We start from the raw sequence: 21,650 nt of genomic DNA, 5'->3' as shown, positions 1-21,650 counted from the left end.
GATTTTGTTTTCAGTGGGTATGCATGCGTGCAAGTGGCTAAATATTAGGGTTGTAACGATACATTTTAATAGCGATTCGATACATATCACGATACATGGTTGACGATACGATACATGGACGATATTGGTTCATTCATGGCGATAAGATACGATTCGATTCGATGATTTAAAATCGATATAGTAACTATTTAGCAAAGAAATTAAATCTGTGTGAAAGGTGTGGATAGTGCAGGTTTTTAAGGGAAACATGTATTATTATGGATATACATAAGTAAACAGTGATTATCTGCCAAATACATGGTCATTGTATATTGACAAACCTGCACCTTGACATGAACCCAGAGATTACACACATTTATCAATAGACCGGTGTAGCTATATGGAAAGGAAAAGTAATTAAACTCTCCTCCTTTTCATTTTTTTCTTCTTAAAAATGCTAAATACAATGCACAAGTAGGTGGTATTGATACAATCGATTCTTTACACTGCCGATTCGATACGATACAAAATAAAAAGATAAGATTACATTTTAGCTGTTTTCATGTCGATATCCTTTGATTTTTTAAGTTAAAAACGATATTTCGATGCAGTTACTATATCGTTACACCCCTACTAAATATGTATTTTTAGACACAATAAGCCAGTGATTTCTTTATTACAGTAACACTCGTACCAGCCCCCATAAGTCACATCTGCCCATGGAAGATTGTGGTGCATCTTGGGAATGGGCTTATTGTGTCTAAAAAATACATATTTAGCCACTTGTACGCATGCCCCCACACACTCATTAATTAAAATGGCTAAAACAATAGAAAGCAGTAAAAGAAAACATTTTAACACTCATCTTTTCTGTTATCTAATTACAATCTAAAATATGAACCCTTGTTGTAAAAAAAACAGTTAATAATGGAAAATAGCCAATCTGTACAAGCGCATTGAAGGCTATTTCCACTGCTGTAACGTAACACTTCCACAGAAGACACCGTGGGTCCTAAAGAATCCAAATCAGTCTTAACGGATGATAACTTCTACAGTCAGAGTACCTGCACGGTGGCAATTATAATCATCTGCTGCCTTTTATCTGTGTTCAACTCAAATTAGCAGCATTTGCAGGATGGCATCTGACTGGTGATGAGATGTGAACTAAGACTTTGTGCTTTTCTTCTGTCACTCATCATCACCACTTCTAGTAACATCCATACAGTCATACTGTTAGAGAACTGATGGATGAAGAGACATCACAGTTTAGGAGCTTTTAACCACTTCAGACCGGGAATCATTTTATACTTCAGCTATTGAAAAATAGCAGATATACAAGCTCACAGCGCAGCACTTTGTGCCGTAAAGTGAGCTTGTATATCTGCTATTTTTGAAAAGATTTGAATATTTTTACCAAATTCCATCAATGTCTTCTAAATCCTTCGTCTAAATCAGTGGTTCTCAAACTTTTTCATGTCAAGGACCCAAATATATTACGACCCCGATCTCAAAATATGTTGTTCCAGGGACCCCCTGGCCCCCGCCCAGATATTAACAAATATTAAGATTTGCTACAAGCTCACAGTGAGCAGTGAGCTATTTTAGAAAAATCATGAAATGTTTTGCAAATCTTTGAATATGTTTTTAAAGCAAACTTCTTCAACTGAAATCTCTGCTTCTGATTAGTCCCTGGAACAACATATCTTGAGATGGGGGTCCGTGGCCAAATACATGTAATTTTGGGGGTCCTTGACATGAAAAGGTTTGAGAACCACTGATTTAGAGGAAGGATTTAGAAGATTTATAGAATCGGGTCAAAAATATTCAAAGACTTGTATTTTCACGATTTAAAAGGAATAGCAGATATGCAAGCTTGCAGTGCCGCGCAGTGAGCTTGTAGATCTGCTATTTTTCAATAGTTAAAGCATAAAATAATTCCAGGTTTTAACGGATTAAGAAAACAATAAATCAGTTTTTCTCCTTTAAGAAGTGTGTCAGTATATAAAGATCTAACACTGCAGAATGGCACATCCCCCTCCCCACCCCCTCCCAGTATTTTATATCTAATATAATGACTCAATAAAGTGTAAACTTTAAGCATAAAGCTGCAGTCAGCGGGTTTTAGGATGAGCCTGTCGCTTCCTCACTGATGATGATGCAATCACCAGGCAACGCGCGAGACGGAGAGAGACAGCAGACATACTGCAAGTTACAGCGCACGCACACACACACACACACACACACACACACACACACACACACACACACACACACACACAAGCACGCACATGAGCACGCGCACACGCAAGCACAACCTAGAAGTTACAGTGCACGCACAGGGGCGTCACAAGGGGAGGGGGGGGAGTGGGACTGAGCTACAAGGGCCCAAGGTGGAGGGGCCTGTCTTTAGCTATTTAAAAATAGCAGATATACAAGCTCACAGCGCGGCACCGAGTGCCGCGCTGCGAGCTCGTAGATCTGCTATTTTTGAAAAAGTCGTGAAAATGTGTGCAAATCTTTGAATGTGCTTTATAAGCGAACATTTGTAACAAACATTTTGCATCTGGGGGGTCCCTGGAACTCAATATTTTGAGATGGGGGTCCGTGGCCAAATACAAATCATTTTGGGGGTCCTTCACATGAAAATATTTGAGCACCACTGACATAGAAACATATATATATATATATATATATATTTTTAAACTTTAGAAGGATTTGAAATATTCACACTGCACATGATTTTCACGATTTTTCAAAAATAGCAGATCTACAAGCTGCCGCGCTGCAAGCTTGTAGATCTGCTATTTTTCAATAGTTAAAGCACAAAATGTGAGTGAATCCTTGTACCCAGGATTTGGTGCGACACCCCTGTGCACGCGCGCGCACTTCCACACACACACACACACACACACACACACACACACACACACACACACACACACACACACACACACACACACACACACACACACACACACACACACACACACAACCTAGAAGTTACTGTCTGAAGAGGATGCTCATCTCTCACACTCACACGTGCGTGAGTGGTGTGCGCACAGCCGCGCACGCACACACACACTGAGAACTGCACGTTACCAAAACTAATGTTCAAATGACTAAGCAATTTCTTAGTTAAAGCACACTCTGTGCTACTTTTTCTTTAACCCAATCCCCCACATTGAGCGTGCAGAGGCACGGACCCCCGTTTGAAAAGATTTAACAAGTTAACCCTAACCCCACTTTATGAGAACCAGAAGGTTAAACTATAGGCCAGGGTACTGTATTAATATATCGTCACTGTCTGGCCAAAACCTCTTAATTCTCATTTTTGAGGTTTTAGATTTTTTTTGGCATGAATCTGTGTGTTGGTTAAAATAATATTGAACCAATGGAAAGTAGAAAAAGTGCTTGGGACAAAACCTCCTAACTCCACACTTTCTGCCAAACCAGCTAACTCCACCCGATTAGCCCTCTCTTTTTTTGATAAATATGTGCTATTGAACACCCTTTACGTCTGAGTGTTGGTTAAAATAATATTGAACCAATGGAAAGTAGTAAAAAGTGCGTGGGACAAAACCTCCTAACTCCACTTGAGCTACTTTTCCCCAAAATTAACATTTTGTAGTTAGGAGGTTTCGGCCCGACAGCAGAGATATAACACATGAAGGCATAAAGCTTTGTATGCCTTGTTTGACCATAAACAACAGTACAGTACAGTACAGTACAGTACAGTACAATACAGTACAGTACAGTACAGTACAGTACAGTACAGTATAGGTTAGAGGTTCTCAAACATTCTTGGTTCAGGGCACCCTGAACCAAAACTTTCATCCACTGCACCCTGAATTACAGTTACTTTACAGCACCTTACATTTACAGTATGTCATATTGCACTGGGTAAAAATGTAAATATTCCCCTCTAAAGCAGTGGTTCTGAAAAAAATTCAGGCCGTGACCCCCAAAATAATCATATTTTAACTGAGGAAAACTTCACTTTATGAGAGAATCACTTTATATTTGACATTTAACCACTTGAACCGCAGTATCCTTATTCTGGGGGGAACATTCACCAATCACCACAAATAGCAGCTCTACAAGCTCACAACATCCGCTATTTGGTGTAGATTGAAAAAGAAGCATTAATTCCAATGCAAGTTATAAGTCTCGAGGGTCTAAGTGGTTAAACTGAAGTGATATTGATGAATTACAAATATCATCATAGTATTCTGAGGTCTTATGCCATGGATGGCACCCTAGGGTGCCACAGCAGCACCCACTTTGAGAAGCCCTGCAGTACAGTAGGGAGCAGGGACACATCTCTAAACTCACTTATAGAAGCCCTGCAGTACAGTAGGGAGCAGGGACACATCTCTAAACTCCAACAACAGAAAACACAGGAGTGTCTTCTTACACCTTGACTCAATCCTCACAGCGTTGTGTTTGTCTCCATCTAGCTCAGCTCATTCAGATTAAATTAAAACCTGAGGCCCATTATACAAGTGCCTTCTAAATCAGTAGTTCTACCACTTCAAGACAAAGATTTTTAAAAAAGAAAGAAAAAAAGAAAGAAATCAAAAATAGCAGATGTACAATCAATCTTTTGATGTGGAAAAGGTTTTAAGGCCACTGCTATCTAGCTATGTGTTAATGTAAGGTTATCCTGTGTTTATTTGTGTTATCACCCGTATAAAACAAAGGACAGCTTCATTCATTCATCACTCACACGCACACACTCACTCTCTCTCTCGCACACACACACACACAGCTGGATCTGCTTCAAATTAATTATCAGCATCAACGTGTTTTATGCCTTTATAATATTAAATAATACCTTCATAGCTCTATAAAAACAATGTTTTTCAACCGTTGCAGAGATAAACACATGATGGATAAATGAACAACAGCAGGTTTAATAATATAGCACTAATATTATTTATATTATGTGCCTCCAGCATGCATGGCTAACGGTTAGCTCAGCCTGCTAACGCTGGAGCTGCTGTAGCCCTTAAACATTACGTCATGGATCCACCTCAACCTGGTGAGGAGCAGTTAGGCTAATCTTCCACCTACTTCTACAAAAACGTTCAGATTTCACAAATAAAGTGCTCACTGAAGGCTCACGGATGTCACAATATGTTACGTTTAAGCAAAATTACCCGTATCGTTCTTGTTTTTTTAATAAGAAGCATTTTAATCCGATCGGCGGACATTGGCTGAAGAGATGTACTGCAGTCAGAGTGCCGTACACCTCAAAACCAATAGGGGTCGCGTTGAGAAAAATCCAAGGAAACGGGCATTGATCGGATTAAAGTTCTTCTTATTAAACAATACATAAGATACTGGTAATTCTGCTTCAGCGGACCATAGTGTGACATCCGTGAGTCTTCAGTAAGAACTTTAATTGTGAAATGTGAACGTATGTGTAGAAGTGCGGGGCAAATTGTTTAAACTGCTCAACAACAAGTTGAAGTCCATCCATGACTGTCATGAAACGACCGTCATGTTCCAGGACTGCAGCTGTGTTCATTACCCAGGCTCTCTCGCCCCACATATTAATTATAATGTGTTTAATAAAGCTTAATAAAACATTATAAATCTGGACTCACTCTGTAGTTTTACTGTAGTTTTCTCTGTTCGCTTTGTTTTGTTGTTTTGTAGTTTTTACTGTTCGGAACAAAGAACGCCTCCGGACGCCATGTTGGAACGAGAAACCACGTGACCACCGCACGCACCAATCACACAGCACGCTGCCCTGGCCCAGCCGACGGCGTGACGTCACAGAGAGGAGGATGCTGTTGCCATGGCGACGGGAGGAGGTTCATTTTTTTTAAAGATTAAACTTGTGAGTTTATTTTTGACAACGTGCTCGTGGTAGAAAATAACTATGTAACTTATTTATCAATGTGTTTATATAAATTAATAAATATGTTTTATTCATAACATAGAATGTATGCTCACAGAATAAAATATGTCTTAAAATTATAGAAATAATATATAGAGAAAGATTTCTCCTTTTAGGAGGAATACACAGTCAAATCTACAGTGTTCATTTTAAATGTAACTCTGGCAGTGTGCAATTGTAACCAAATGAACCCAGAAGGGTCAATTTGGTAACATTTGCACATTAATTTTGACTATTTTCTGGTCAAAATCTCATGCCAATAAATCCTAATTAAAATAGAATTGGGGGAGAGAGAGAGAGAGAGAGAGAGAGAGAGAGAGAGAGAGAGAGAGAGAGAGAGAGAGAGAGAGAGAGAGAGAGAGGGTAACTCATATTAACTTGTCTATATGTGTTTGTTGAGTTGAGTTTATAGTTTTATCTGCATTTGTAGATCTGTGCTCTGGTGTGCTGCTGCAGACTGAATGCTCTGTTGGTGATGTCAACTCATATGGGAGAGAGCAGATCTATATCTACACCTCTGGGTTCCACACACTGCAAGATGACAATTAGAACACACTCATCTAATCAACAACACAAACACACACACACAATCGCACGCACGCACGCACGCACAAACGCACACCCCTACTAGCGCATCCTTTAAAATTGCCCTGAAAAATCACTTACAGGCAGCAGCCGTTCGCAACTGGTAAAAAACTAACCTAGCCCAACCCTACCCTCCCCTGCCCCTTCTTTGTATATACTGTTTTGTTTAGACTTACTGTTTTCTTTTTTGTTTTTCTTTACATATCTACTGCATAGTACTGTGTTCTATTTGTCTGTCATTCAATGTTATATGAGATACTTCAATGGTTTCCAGTGGAAATAAGCTTAGTCTTTTCATGGATCTCCTTTTAGTAGACCTTGTACCAGTGAACTGTACCGTCATGAAACTGTACCTTTTCCTATGCAAACTTCTAATAAAGTCTTCAATCAATCAATCAAACTCTCCCCTCTCATTCCCCCTTCAAGACTGTTGTTTGACTTGTTTCAATGGGACAAATTGAATGACAAGTTACAGTGCAAGTACTCACATTTTTTTGTTTTCTTTTTCAATAAAGTAGCCTATCAATAAAATAAAATAAATGAAAATAAATACTCTGTTAAAAGTAAAACTCTGGAATTCAAAATGTATTGAGTAAAAGATACAAAAGTATTCGTATGAAAATGTAGGTTACTGACAGCACCAAAAGTATAAAGTACTCATTATGTAGAATGTCCAATTTTCACACGTTTCCAAATGTATTAATAGTGTAACAATCTTTTGAAAATAGCATGCAATGCATTGTGAGCTTGTAGATCAGCTATTTTCAAATGGCCAACACGTATACTAGAGCCGAAATGGTTAATGTATGTTTTGTGATAATAATCAAAATCTTCAATGTACAAATAATAATTAACTGACAGACAGGGAGATCCCTGTTACTGAACAATCACAATATTTATATTTAACACTTATTTTAACAATCTAATTCCACTGAACCTTCCTTTAGCGCTGACTATTCGTTATTGTGTATAATGTACTAAACCAGGGGTCTTCAACGTTTTCAGGCCAAGGACCCCTTAGTTGAGAGAGAGATGAAGCAGGGACCCCTTAGCTGAGAGAGAGATGAAGCAGGGACCCCTTAGCTGAGAGAGAGATGAAGCAGGGACCCCTTAGCTGAGAGAGAGATGAAGCAGGGACCCCTTAGCTGAGAGAGAGATGAAGCAGGGACCCCTTAGCTGAGAGAGAGATGAAGCAGGGACCCCTTGTCATATACGGTAGCTCAGCGCAGCTCAGTTGGTATCAATGCGCCTGTGACATTAGTCCAGGTATTACGGTAGCTGACAGGCGCTAAGGAGACACAGCCGGTGTGCATGATGTATCGTCATTGTGACTGAGAGAGAAACACAGACACGTTTGTACCTGCAACTTTGTTTAATAAAGCCACGTTCATTATTTGTTTAAAGAGGACTCCGTCCATCTTTTACATGGTGTCAGAGTGAATCCGGACGAGAGGACAAACGCACGATGGCCAAGTTTAACCCTCCAGCGAGTTTTGCCTTTGAAAAGCCGACTGAATGGCCCGATTGGAAGCAGCGTTTTGAGAGATACAGGATCGCCACGAAACTAAACAAAGACGAGGGACCTGTACAAGTAAGCTGTTTGATCTACGCCATGGGCAACGAGGCAGAGAACATTTTCAAGTCTTTTGTTTTTGCGGAGGATAAGGACAAGGAAGATTATGCTATAGTGCTGAAGAAGTTTGATGAGTACTTTGTTCCACGGAGGAATCTCATTCATGAACGGGCGTGTTTCTACCAGCGTGTTCAGAAGCCGGGAGAAAAGGCAGAGAGCTTCATAAGGGCTTTATATGACTTGTCTGAACACTGTGAATTCGGCGGGAGCCGTGAGGAGCATATCCGGGACAAGATTGTCATTGGAATACTGGACAAAGAACTGTCATGTAAGCTACAATTGCTCCAAGAATTGACATTAGCACACACAATACAGACAGTCAGACAGGCTGAAGAAATTGCTGCACACGTTAACATGCAGGGAGGGGCAATGGGGACAGTGAATGAAGTTACTAAGCAGGGCCACAGGTACCCAAAGTCTAGAGCACAGAGTGGGCCAAGAGACAGAAAATGGGGTAATGGGGACAAGAAATGTTTCAAATGTGGCAAAACACAGCATAGTAAAGATGAAAGCTGCCCTGCTAAGAAATCCACCTGTCATGTGTGTCATAAATCAGGTCATTGGGCCAGGGTGTGCAGGAATAAGAAGCAAGTGAGTGAGGTTACTGAGCAGCAAACAGAGCCAGAACAGCCAGTGCAGTCAGCTTACTTTCTAGGTGCTGTGACAAATGCAGGCAAGGAAAGGGAACAGTGGTCAGTAGAGCTACTTTTGGATAGAAAGCCAATAGTGTTCAAAATAGACACAGGGGCTGATGTGAATGTAGTCAGTGAGGAGACATATCACACATACACCCCAGATAGTGTCCTAGAGCCCCCTGACATTCCACTGGACAGTCCAGGTGGAGAGCTAAAATGTCTGGGGAGGTTTCAGACTACTGTAACCTATAAAGGAAATGCATATCCACTCACAGCATATGTAGTAAGGGGCCACACTGTTAATAACCTACTCAGCCGCTCCATGTCAGTGACAATGAATCTAGTGAAGAGAGTAGATGCTATTAGCCTGAACAGTGAGCAGCAGCCAGCCTATGGGACACTGAAAACAGAGCCTGTGAAAATACAGCTAGAAGACAATGCCCAGCCTTATGCTGTATACACTGCACGTCGAGTGCCAATCCCAATGCTCCAGAAAGTTAAGGAAGAGCTACAGAGGATGGAGAGTAATGACATCATTGAGCCTGTGACAGAACCTACTGAGTGGTGTGCACCTATGGTGCCTGTCCTGAAGAAGAACACAGGCAAGGCCCGCATCTGTGTTGATTTGAAAAGACTGAATGCGTCTGTCAAAAGAGAGCAGTACACCCTGCCTACTGTGGATGAGATAACAGCCAAGCTAAGTGGTGCAACTGTCTTTTCCTCACTTGATGCTGCTAGTGGATTTTGGCAAATTCCACTGCATCCAGACAGCTGCAAGCTCACCACCTTTATTACCCCATTTGGCAGATACAGTTTCAAACGCTTGCCATTTGGAATCACCAGCGCACCTGAGATATTCCAGAGGAAGATGATGGAGACTCTGCAGGGGCTGGAAGGTGTCGAGGTCTTTATGGACGACATCTTGGTCTATGGGACCACTATGGAACTACATAACAGCCGCCTCAACAAAGTGATGGAACGCATACAGTCGGCTGGTCTGAAGCTGAACATAGAGAAGTGCTACTTCCGGCAGCGTCAACTGCGTTTCCTGGGGCATCTCATCGACCAGTCTGGAGTCCGGCCCGACCCAGAAAAAGTCGCAGCCATTCACCAAATGCCACCACCAGAAAATGTCACGGAGTTGAAAAGAATTCTGGGCATGGTGAACTTCCTAGGGAGATACATTCCCAACCTCTCCACAGTGGGGCAGCCGCTCCATGAGCTGCTGAAGAGGAAGAATGACTGGACATGGTCTCACGCACAACAGACAGCCTTTGACAACATAAAAGAGCTGTTGACTACGGCACCAGTGCTGGCTTATTATGATGTCACCAAACCCACTGCAGTGTCAGCGGACGCCAGCAGTTATGGACTGGGGGGTGTGCTACTACAACTCCACGGTGAGCAGTGGAAACCCGTCGCATACTGCTCCAGACGACTCTCAGATGCCGAAACACGCTATGCCCAGATAGAAAAGGAGTGTCTGGCTGGTGTGTGGGCATGCGAGAAGTTTTACCGGTACCTATGCGGCCTGGAACAGTTCAGGTTAGTGACAGACCACAAGCCTTTAGTGCCTCTCATTAACAGTCAAAGCTTGGAAAATGTCCCTCTCAGATGTCAGCGTTTACTTATGAGGCTCATGAGGTTTAGCCCAGTGGCAGAGTATGCACCAGGAAAGACTCTTGTTGTAGCTGATACACTGTCACGCAGCCCACGGACATGCAGTGAAGGTGACATAGATACACACAGTGATGTAGCCTGCTATGTAGCCACAGTAATGGGAGGGATTCCAGCATCACCAAGCAAACTAGAAAGCATCAGGAAGGCCACTGAAACTGACATGGAGTTACAGTTAGTCAGTAAGCTCATTAGGTCAGGTTGGCCTGAACACACAAGTAGCGTCCCTATTGATGCCAGAGAGTACATCAAAGTGAGGTCAGAGCTCTCTGTAGAAGATGGCCTAGTCTTAAGGGGGTGCAGGATTATAGTGCCAAGGTCCATGAGGGGCGAAATCCTAGAGAAACTGCACCAGGGGCATCAAGGCCTGATTAAATGTAGGGAGAGAGCCAAATCATCAGTATGGTGGCCAGGGCTGTCTAAGGAGTTAAAGGACACAGTGATGTCATGCCAGGTGTGTCGTGAACTGAAGAGGACCCAGCAAAAGGAGCCTCTCATCTCCACAACACTGCCTGACCGCCCTTGGCAGAGAATCGCATTAGACTTGTGCGAGCACAACCACCATAACTATCTGATAATATCAGACTACTACTCCAGGTTCCTGGAAATACTACACCTGACCTCAACCACCAGTGCACATGTTATACAGCAACTGAGAACCGTGTTTGCGAGATTCGGGGTCGTGGACCAGGCAACAAGTGACAACGGTCCTCAGTTTGCAAGTGCAGAGTTCCAGAAGTTTGCAAAGGAACTAGATTTCAAACATATAACATCTAGCCCGCACCACCCTCAGGGAAATGGACATGCTGAAAGGGCAGTACAAGCAGCTAAGAGAATCCTAAAGCAAGAGGATCCACTGCTAGCCCTGATGGTCTACAGATCCACTCCTTGTTCCACCACAGGCTTCAGTCCAGCTGAGCTGTTAATGGGAAGAAAAATCAGGACGACAGTCCCGACCTTGGAGAGAAATCTCCTGCCCAAATGGCCCAGCAGGAAAGCAGTGAGAGAGAACGACGTGAGACAGAAGGCAGTGCAGGCTCACTACTACAACCGTCGTCATGGAGCCAGACCCCTGCCTGCTCTACGTCCAGGAGATCCAGTCTTCGCCAAACTAGATCATGAAAAGACATGGTCTAATCCAGCGGTGGTCTCAGGAGAGGCTGCCACACCGAGATCCTACAACATCACCACCCAGGGAGGTGCAGTGCTGCGGCGGAACCGTCGTCACCTCCTGGCAACACCCGCTTCCCACCACACTCCGCTGACCTCTACAGAGAGAGCAGAGATGGAGACGCAGTCTGCAGTGACTACGCCGCCAGAGACTGAGTCCAGGACACAGTCTGCGGTACCTTCACAGCCAGAGACTGCGACTAGAACCAGCACACCTTTGCCGAGCCAGACCATGACCAGGTCTGGAAGGGTGTCTAAACCTGTTGACAGGCTTGACCTGTGAATGAGTACATACTCATTATGGCCTTTGGGGGGGAGGGTGAACTTTTACACACACGGGACTTATTGTTGTTGAAAGAAAAAAAAAACTGAAAAAAGACATTTTGAATTGCATGCTTGAAATTTACCCCGACATGTGTTGACCGAATGTTTATTGTTTGATACAGTGATGAGCAGTTATTGAGTTAAGAGCAGTATTGAATTGCATGTCATTTTGAGTTCTATTAATTCTCGGAAATGTTTACAACAAATAGACAGTATTATTTGGTTTATTGTTATCTGCTAAGGTAATGTCTGACTCTGATTTGTTTATTGCCTAGATACAGTATCAGTAGTACAGCCCTGTGAAATGCTGTTGTATTTTGTTTCCCTAAAAAAAAAAAAAAAAAAAGGGGAGATGTCATATACGGTAGCTCAGCGCAGCTCAGTTGGTATCAATGCGCCTGTGACATTAGTCCAGGTATTACGGTAGCTGACAGGCGCTAAGGAGACACAGCCGGTGTGCATGATGTATCGTCATTGTGACTGAGAGACACAGAGAGAAACACAGACACGTTTGTACCTGCAACTTTGTTTAATAAAGCCACGTTCATTATTTGTTTAAAGAGGACTCCGTCCATCTTTTACACCCCTTAGTTGAGAGAGAGATGAAGCAGGGACCCCTTAGTTGAGAGAGAGATGAAGCAGGGACCCCTTAGTTGAGAGAGAGATGAAGCAGGGACCCCTTAGTTGAGACCCCTTTGAGAGAGAGATGAAGCAGGGACCCCTTAGTTGAGAGAGAGAGATGAAGCAGGGACCCCTTAGCTGAGAGAGATGAAGCAGGGACCCCTTAGTTGAGAGAGAGATGAAGCAGGGACCCCTTAGTTGAGAGAGAGATGAAGCAGGGACCCCTTAGCTGAGAGAGAGATGAAGCAGGGACCCCTTAGCTGAGAGAGAGATGAAGCAGGGACCCCTTAGCTGAGAGAGAGATGAAGCAGGGACCCCTTAGTTGAGAGAGAGATGAAGCAGGGACCCCTTAGTTGAGAGAGAGATGAAGCAGGGACCCCTTAGCTGAGAGAGAGATGAAGCAGGGACCCCTTAGTTGAGAGAGAGATGAAGCAGGGACCCCTTAGTTGAGAGAGAGATGAAGCAGGGACCCCTTAGCTGAGAGAGAGATGAAGCAGGGACCCCTTAGTTGAGAGAGATGAAGCAGGGACCCCTTAGCTGTGAGAGAGATGAAGCAGGGACCCCCAAAACCTGTTCATAGATTCCATATAGTTGCATTGTTTGACAGCACAATCATCAGTGTATTTTGGATTCATGTCAATTTGTGTTTTCAGATATTTAACCACTTGAACCGTCAATACTTAATAAACTTGACCTTTCACTCTGTACTTAGTCTGCTCTTTTTCCCCTCTACACCAAAGCTCTTTGCCAAAAATAGCCGATCTACAAGCTCACATTGTGAGCTTGAAGATCTTGTAGATCTGCTATTTTTGGCTAAAGTTCTCTGAAAATGGACGCTAGGGTTCAAGTGGTTAATATAAAAAAGGAGATAAAAAAGTTTCTATCACTCAAAGATTTGGAGGACCACCTGTAGTAACTCTGGGGACCCCCTAGGGGTCCCGGACCCCCTGTTGAAAACCCCTGTACTAAAGGATGTGCAGGTTTTAAAACAAACAGAAAAGGCTGTCTTTTGGCTGCTTTTCAAAAGGACGCTTTGTTCCGTTGTCCTCCGGCGACTTTGCCAGTTTAGCAAACAAGAGACGATTAAAACAAATGAGCTCAGATTGATCCTGATGCGTTGAGAGAGAGAGAGAGAGAGAGAGAGAGAGAGAGAGAGCGAGAGAGAGAGAGCGAGAGAGAGAGAGAGAGACGGATGGGGAGGATCATCACTGCTGTCCTCCAGGCTGACTGATAGCTTCCTACTGTTGATAGAAAGCACAACGTTCTGTTAGTTTTTATTTTATTGTATTATCAGCTCTTATCTCTGCATCAGAACACTGTGAGGAGGACATTACCATAGATATCAGTGTCATCATCATCATTATCATCATCATAAACATCATTATTATCTTCATAAACATCATTGTTATCTTTCTTGTTTTGTCTTGTTTCGTGACGTTGTACATCGTCTCTGTCGGGTGCTTTATGATTGATTAAGGTATTTATCCGATGTTTTGCTTAGGAAAAGGTACAGTTTCATGACAGTACAGTTCACTGGTACAAGGTCAACTAAAAGGAAACACTGGTAAGGCGATGCTTATTGACTAGGGGTGTAACGATACTGTATCGAAATACCGTTTTTACCTTAAAAAATCGCAGTATATCGAAATGAAAACAGCTAAAATCGAATCTTATCGTTTTATTTTGTATCGTATCGAATCGGCAGTGCAAAGAATCGATTGTATCGATGCTACCTACTTGTGCATTGTATTTAGCATTTTTAAGAAGAACAATTTTAAAGTAGGGGTTTAATTACTTTTCCTTTCCATATAGCTACACTGGTCTATCGATAAATGTGTGTAATCTCTGGGTTCATGTCAAGGTGCAGGTTTGTCAATATACAATGTCCATGTATTTGGCAGATAATCACTCATTTACTTATGTAACGGAGGTGATCCAAACCTCCCCACCTGGCTTCGAACCCGGGTCTCCCGCGTGAAAGTCCAATATCTTAACCATCACTCCAAAGGGATATCCCTATGGAACGAGAGCAGATACTAGACTTTTGAGGCTTCAGGCTGGGGCTGCGACTCTCTCCGCCACACTTATTTATATCCATAATAATACATGTTTCCCTTAAAAACCTGCACTATCCACACCTTTCAAACAGATTTAATTTCTTTGCTAAATAGTTACTATATCGATTTTAAATCATCGAATCGAATTGTATTGTATCGCCATGAATGAACCAATATCGTCCATGTATCATATCGTCAACCATGTATCGTGATATGTATCGAATCGCTATTAAAATGTATCGTTACACCCCTGGTAAATCCATGTACTTGGTCTGCTCTTTTTCCCCCATCTACAACAAAATACCTGATCTACAAGCTGAGACCGTGTTGCTGTGAGCTGGCAGATCGTCTGTTTCAAGTGAATTTTCCCATGCACCAGAATAGGGATGCAAACCCCTAGGGGTCCCTGGACCCCCTGTTGAAGACCCCTAGGGGTCCCCGGACCCCCTGTTGAAGACCCCTGGGGGTCCCCGCACCCCCTGTTGAAGACCCCTAGGGGTCCCCGGACCCCCTGTTGAAGAACCCTAGGGGTCCCCGGACCCCCTGTTGAAGACCCCTAGGGGTCCCCGGGCCCCCTGTTGAAGACCCCTGCTTTATTGACAGCTGTTCCCCAACAGGTTGACCAATCAGAAGAGTTCTTCCTGTCGACATGATGCAGTCAGATCATTCATTATTCCATTTAGACCGGGACGCGAATCTGTGTCGATCACTTTAGATTTGAACCACTTTATAAAAATCACACCCGTGTGAAGTGGAGCTGTGTGTGTGTGTGTGTGTGTGTGTGTGTGTGTGTGTGTGTGTGTGTGTGTGTGTGTGTGTGTGTGTGTGTGTGTGTGTGTGTGGATCATGTGTACCGATTTTTGTGACATTTGAAGAAAATATGTAGGAAAAGGAGCAAAAAGTGTGTTTTGGAGAAAATTCAAGATGGCGGAAAATCTATCATGGCGCAAATGGGCGTGGCCTATATGGGGAGACCCAAGGAATCCAGGGAAAAAATATTTTTAATTTTCCGACCTACGGTTCAAGAGTTACAGGCCAAAACGTAAAGTGGGGTGTTATGGCGCCACCATGCGGCCAAATGACACAATTATTTTTTATTTAATCCTTGAAATCATTATGAACCTCCTCTCCAAGTCTTGAAACTCTAGCCCCTATGGTTTGCGAGAGACAAATAATTTAATGTGAGTTTTTGCGATTCCCATTATAAGTCAATGGGGAAAATTAATTCACTAATAAATTAATATCAATTAAACTATTGAACCTTTCTCTTAGCAAGTTACTAGCCGACTATTCCCGAGTAAGCCGGTCGATTTGACATATGGCGCGAGTGTGTGGTGGCAAAACTGTGGGACTAGTAGCGTGCCGAAGTTTAGGAAGTTCAGGCTACATACAGACACACAGACAGACACACAGACACACAGACAGACCCACACGGCCACGTATAGGGAGCCTGTGCTTCACACAGCTCCAAAAAGAGCAGATATTCATGCTGATAGCGTGGCATAAACTGGCATCGAGTGCCGCGCTGCAAGCTTGTAGATCAGCTATTTCTTTTTTTTAAATCGCGAACATTTTGTGCAAGTCTTTGAATATATTTGACCCGAATCTATTAATGGTCTTCTAAATCCTTCTTCTAAATCAGTGGTTCTAAAACGTTTTCATGTCAAGGACCCCCAAAATGACATGTATTTGGCCACGGACCCCCATCTCAAAACATGTTGTTCCAGGGACCACCCAGAAGCAAATATTTGAGTTACAAATGTACGCTTTTAAAAATATATTGTCTATTCAAAGATTTTAAAAAGACAAAATTCCGATTTTTCAAAAAATAGCAGTTTACAAGCTCGCAGCGCGGCACCGTGAGCTTTAAGATCTGCTATTTTTCAATAGTTAAAACATTAAATAATTCTAACCCTGAATGGGCTAACGAAGCAAACACTGTGCAGCTTGTTGACATTCATTTAGATCCACGCTTTTATTGCGTTCGAGTGATGTATGCATGATGGCACAGAGCCAACAAGCACCACAAACAAAAGCTGTTTTTGAGAGAAAGACGAGTAAATCAAGGACAAGTATACAAGTACAAATAATAATCTCCATAAAATAAAGTTTGTGTGTTTTGATGGGGGGTTTTCTGCAGAATGCCGATGCAAAAGGGAAACCCCTTTAAGTTGCTGTCAGCATGGGAGCAGTGTAACCCATGCTGAGCCAGCGCATGCTACTGACAAAACATGTTTAACAAACTGAAAAATAACATATTTAAGCAGAGCACTCGAGGAGTTTAAGTATCTCTGGGTCTTGTTCACAAATGAGAGAAAGGGGAAGACGGAGAACGAGATCAGCCGGAGAACCGGAGCAGCAGGAGCGGTTTTGCAGTCGCTAAATCGCACTGTTGTGAAGAAAAAAAGAGTTGAGCCGTAAGGCAAAGCTCTCTGTCTGTCTACCGAGCAATCTTCCTTCCTACTCTCACCTATGGTCATGAAGTGTGGGTCATGACCCAAAGTATAAGGTCTCGGGTACAAGCGGCCGAAATGAGTTTTCTCAGACGGGTGGCTGGTATCTCTCTTAGAGATAGGGTGAGAAGTTCAGTCACCCGAGAGAGACTTGGAGTAGAACCGCTGCTCCTACACTTGGAAAGGAGTCAGCTTAGGTGGTTGGGGCATCTAGTACGGATGCCCCCCGAGCGCCTTCCTAGGAAGGTCCTCGATGCACATCCCACTGGGAGGAGACCCTGTGGCAGACCAAAGACCAGATGGAAGGATTATATCTCCAAACTGGCTTGGGAACGCCTCGGTATACTCCCAGAGGGAGTGGAGGAAGTTGCTTGGAATAAGGAAATCTGGAGGTCTCAGTTTGGAACCCCCACAACCCGAAGTGGTTTAAGATGGATGGATGGATGGACTCAGTCAAACATACTGCTGTAAAACAAATTTAAAATATAGGGGCGGATGTGACTCCGTGGGTCGTCGGTTCAAATCCTGGCTCCTCCCCCTGTCCACATGTGGAAGTGTCCTTGGGCAAGACACTGAACCCCACGTTGCCTCCAGTGAGTGGGTCGGTACAAGACACTGAACCCCACACTGCCTCCAGTGAGTGGGTCGGTACAAGACACTGAACCCCACACTGCCTCCAGTGAGTGGGTCGGTACAAGACACTGAACCCCACATTGCCTCCAGTGAGTGGGTCGGTACAAGACACTGAACCCCACATTGCCTCCAGTGAGTGGGTCGGTACAAGATACTGAACCCCACATTGCCTCCAGTGAGTGGGTCGGTACAAGACACTGAACCCCACATTGCCTCCAGTGAGTGGGTCGGTACAAGACACTGAACCCCACGTTGCCTCCAGTGAGTGGGTCGGTACAAGACACTGAACCCCACGTTGCCTCCAGTGAGTGGGTCGGTACAAGACACTGAACCCCACATTGCCTCCAGTGAGTGGGTCGGTACAAGACACTGAACCCCACGTTGCCTCCAGTGAGTGGGTCGGTACAAGACACTGAACCCCACGTTGCCTCCAGTGAGTGGGTCGGTACAAGACACTGAACCTCACACTGCCTCCAGTGAGTGGGTCGGTACAAGACACTGAACCCCACGTTGCCTCCAGTGAGTGGGTCGGTACAAGATACTGAACCCCACATTGCCTCCAGTGAGTGGGTCAGTACAAGACACTGAACCCCACGTTGCCTCCAGTGAGTGGGTCGGTACAAGACACTGAACCCCACGTTGCCTCCAGTGAGTGGGTCGGTACAAGACACTGAACCCCACGTTGCCTCCAGTGAGTGGGTCGGTACAAGACACTGAACCCCACGTTGCCTCCAGTGAGTGGGTCGGTACAAGACACTGAACCCCACGTTGCCTCCAGTGAGTGGGTCGGTACAAGACACTGAACCCCACGTTGCCTCCAGTGAGTGGGTCGGTACAAGACACTGAACCCCACGTTGCCTCCAGTGAGTGGGTCGGTACAAGACACTGAACCCCACGTTGCCTCCAGTGAGTGGGTCGGTACAAGACACTGAACCCCACGTTGCCTCCAGTGAGTGGGTCGGTACAAGACACTGAACCCCACATTGCCTCCCGATGAGTCGGTCGGTGTCAGCTTTGCCACCGTTGGTGTGTGAATGTGGCCTGGCAGGCCATCCAGATCTACGTCATCACCAATGTGCTTCCTTTCTCAGTCTGGTGGTCCTCCCATCGAGGTTCATTATGAGAACTTATTTTCTAATTTCCAATCAAACGGCTGCATTTGGAGCAACCCGCCTCACACCGCTCCTGATTGGTTCGAGTGGCTGCTGCAGCTCTCACATTTTTGCAAACAAACATGGCGGCCCCCATAGCCGACACAAGTTTACAAATCACAAAAAAAAGCTGTATTAAGCGAAGTTTTATTTGAAATCAACGGCATTTCAGAACTTAAAAACACACCCAATGTGAAGTGAGCGGTGGTCGTGCTTGCATAACGTCATCAGACTAGGATTTAAGGAACTATTGCTGTATTGACTTTGACCTCTAAGGACCGTCCAGGAAGAGTGCTCATGTGCGTCTTGCGGTGACACGCTTCCTAGTTTCTTCTTTTTTCGCACTGATTTTTGACATTGCACTATTAGGTTGTGTTGGTAGTTTCTGAGTATTTTTGCTATATTTAACAATGACAGTGAGATACTTGTTTGCACTAACTAGCATTGACTGCTATGGTCTCTTTTGCAAGACACTTTATGTATATATACTTATATATTATTCGCCCCCTCTATTGATGCACCTTCTCTTTATTGGTACTGTACTGCTCTTGTCTTTGTGTTGTTGTTTTTTTTTTCTCCTCTTATCTATCTTTTTCTTACGTCTCTGTAACTTTGTAAATAACTGTATACTGCTGTGCTTCTACTGGACAACTGAATTTCCCCCTTGGGATAATAAAGGTATCTATCTATCTATCTAGGATTTGAGTCTGGGATGTACAGGCTATGCTACACACAGACGTTTTACTATGGCAAAACGCTGAGGAAAAAGGCTACAGACACACGACAATGACATCACTAGACAAACATGATGCTACGTACGCACATTTTGCTATGGCAAAACGCTGAGGAAAAAGGCTACAGACACACGACAATGACATCACTAGACAAACATGATGCTACGCACGCACATTTTGCTATGGCAAAACGCTGAGGAAAAAGGCTACAGACACACGCACAGCCACGTATAGGAGCGGTTTACCGCCGCTCAAAAAGAACATCAGTTTGCACTTTTGGGATTTCTGTCTGGAAAAGACGTATTTGCTGTTCTACGTCATCGTAATGAGTCGTCTACGGATGGAAGTGGCTGTTGCGAGGCTGTGGGGAAGTGAGGACGCTGGTGTCGACTGTCCTCCGCTTCACCTCCCAATGTATGAATGAATGAACCATCGTGAAGCCATTTGAGTTCACAGCTTGCTTAGAAAAGCGCTATAAAAATGCAATCTGTTTAAAATACAGCAAAATAACATGTTTAGACAGAACACTCAGTCAAACACAGTATGCTGCTGTAGCATGGAATGATGCTGTGGGCTGAGATAGATGAAGCAACATGTTGTGTGTTTAGAGACTAGGGTGGAAACCTTGTATGTCCAAAACAGTTCGTTTTGTATTTATCATCTATAAAATGTAACCTCACAGGCCGTTTGGTTTCCGCCTACTGCGCGGAAACCACTAGAAGAAGCGGCGTCGCTTTGATTTGGTTCCCTCCGTTTGTTTCTCCAATCCCTATTAAAAACTACTCCGCATCAAGGAGTTTATTAGGTAGGCCCTTAAAGTATGTCCTTGAGCGCACAGGAATTATTTTGGGTTAAAACTGTTTCCGGTGGATAGTTCCGGCCAAATTGTAGTCCTTTGAGTACTACAACATGACGTGTTGTGGTTTCCGCTCCAGACCGGTTACAAGCCCGAAAAGTGAAGTGATCCCAGACTATATAAAATGTACTAAACTAGTAAACGCCGTTGTGTGCTTGTAGATCTGCTGTTTTTCACTAGTTTTGTGCGACAGTCTTGTATGATGAAGCAGGACAAAAGTTTCTGCCCGACAGTGACGATATCTTAGTGATTATGTTGCGAGGAAAACATTGAGATAATAGCCATTTTGACTGAAAATAACTTTGTACTTCAAGTTTAAAATGATACTAAATATTTGTTCAAGTGTCCAAATAAATTCCAAATATTATCAAATGACCTCGCGGCCCCCTGGACTGCCGTCGCGGCACCCCAGGGTGCCCCGGCACCCAGTTTGAAAACCCCTGGTGTAGTGTATCTTTTACACCAGGCCCATTGCAGGATGCTGTACTCTGTCAGCTATAGCTAGGCTGTGGGCTGAGATAGATGAACCAACATATAGTGTGTTTACACACTATATATATACAGAGACAATGAATATACTATGCTTTGCAGCTCTGTTAGCGAGGGGGACAAATGGAGCTCCCCAAAACGACGTGTACATTGAATAATTAACCTCGCCCCGTCGCCCCTGAGGGTAGCATGAGATACGACACGCTATAAAAACTATACACGCTGCTTTTACCCAGGGGAGAGGGGGGGGAGGGGGGGGGAGAGGAGAGGAGAGGAGCAGTGGCGTCAGTTCAGAAAAAGCTAAGGTATGGCAACATGACTGGTACGCGCGCAAGACACCAGTCATGTTGCCATACCTTAGCAACAGGCATGATTAAGGGTGTAACGATATAGTAACTGTATCGAAATAACGTTTTTAACTTAAAAAATCTAAGTATATCGAAATGAAAACAGCTAAAATGGAATCGTATCGTTTTATGTTGTATCGTATCGAATCGGCAGTGCAAAGAATCGATTGTATCGATACTACCTACTAGCAATTTAAGAAGAAAAAAAGAAAAGGAGGGGTTTAATTACTTTTCCTTTCCATATAGCTACACTGGTCTATGGATAAATGTGTGTAATCTCTGGGTTCATGTCAAGGTGCAGGTTTGTCAATATATAATGTCCATGTATTTGACAGATAATCACTGTGTTTACTTATTTATATCCATAATAATACATGTTTCCCTCAAAAACCTGCACTATC

At 43.7% G+C, this 21,650-nt stretch overlaps 1 protein-coding gene across 1 annotated transcript in view; it reads right to left on the bottom strand.

The window, feature by feature from the left end:
- phf14 (PHD finger protein 14) overlaps nucleotides 1-5,677 on the bottom strand; it is a gene marked incomplete at its 3' end in the record, with an annotated part of 132,875 nt that extends 127,198 nt beyond the window's left edge. Inside the window, exon 1 of the mRNA XM_080755050.1 lies at nucleotides 5,589-5,677. Within this exon, the coding sequence (XP_080611176.1) occupies nucleotide 5,589 (1 nt within the window). The 5' untranslated portion in view covers nucleotides 5,590-5,677. The remainder of the gene's footprint in view (nucleotides 1-5,588) is intronic.
- Between the last annotated feature and the right edge of the window lie 15,973 nt (nucleotides 5,678-21,650).

The sequence above is a fragment of the Nannobrachium achirus genome (genome assembly GCF_963921795.1).
Source record: "Nannobrachium achirus genome assembly, contig: SCAFFOLD_169, whole genome shotgun sequence".
In the NCBI taxonomy this organism is placed as follows: domain Eukaryota; kingdom Metazoa; phylum Chordata; class Actinopteri; order Myctophiformes; family Myctophidae; genus Nannobrachium; species Nannobrachium achirus.
Note: the sequence above shows the minus strand (reverse complement) of the source record. Positions and strands in the feature narration are given on the sequence as shown.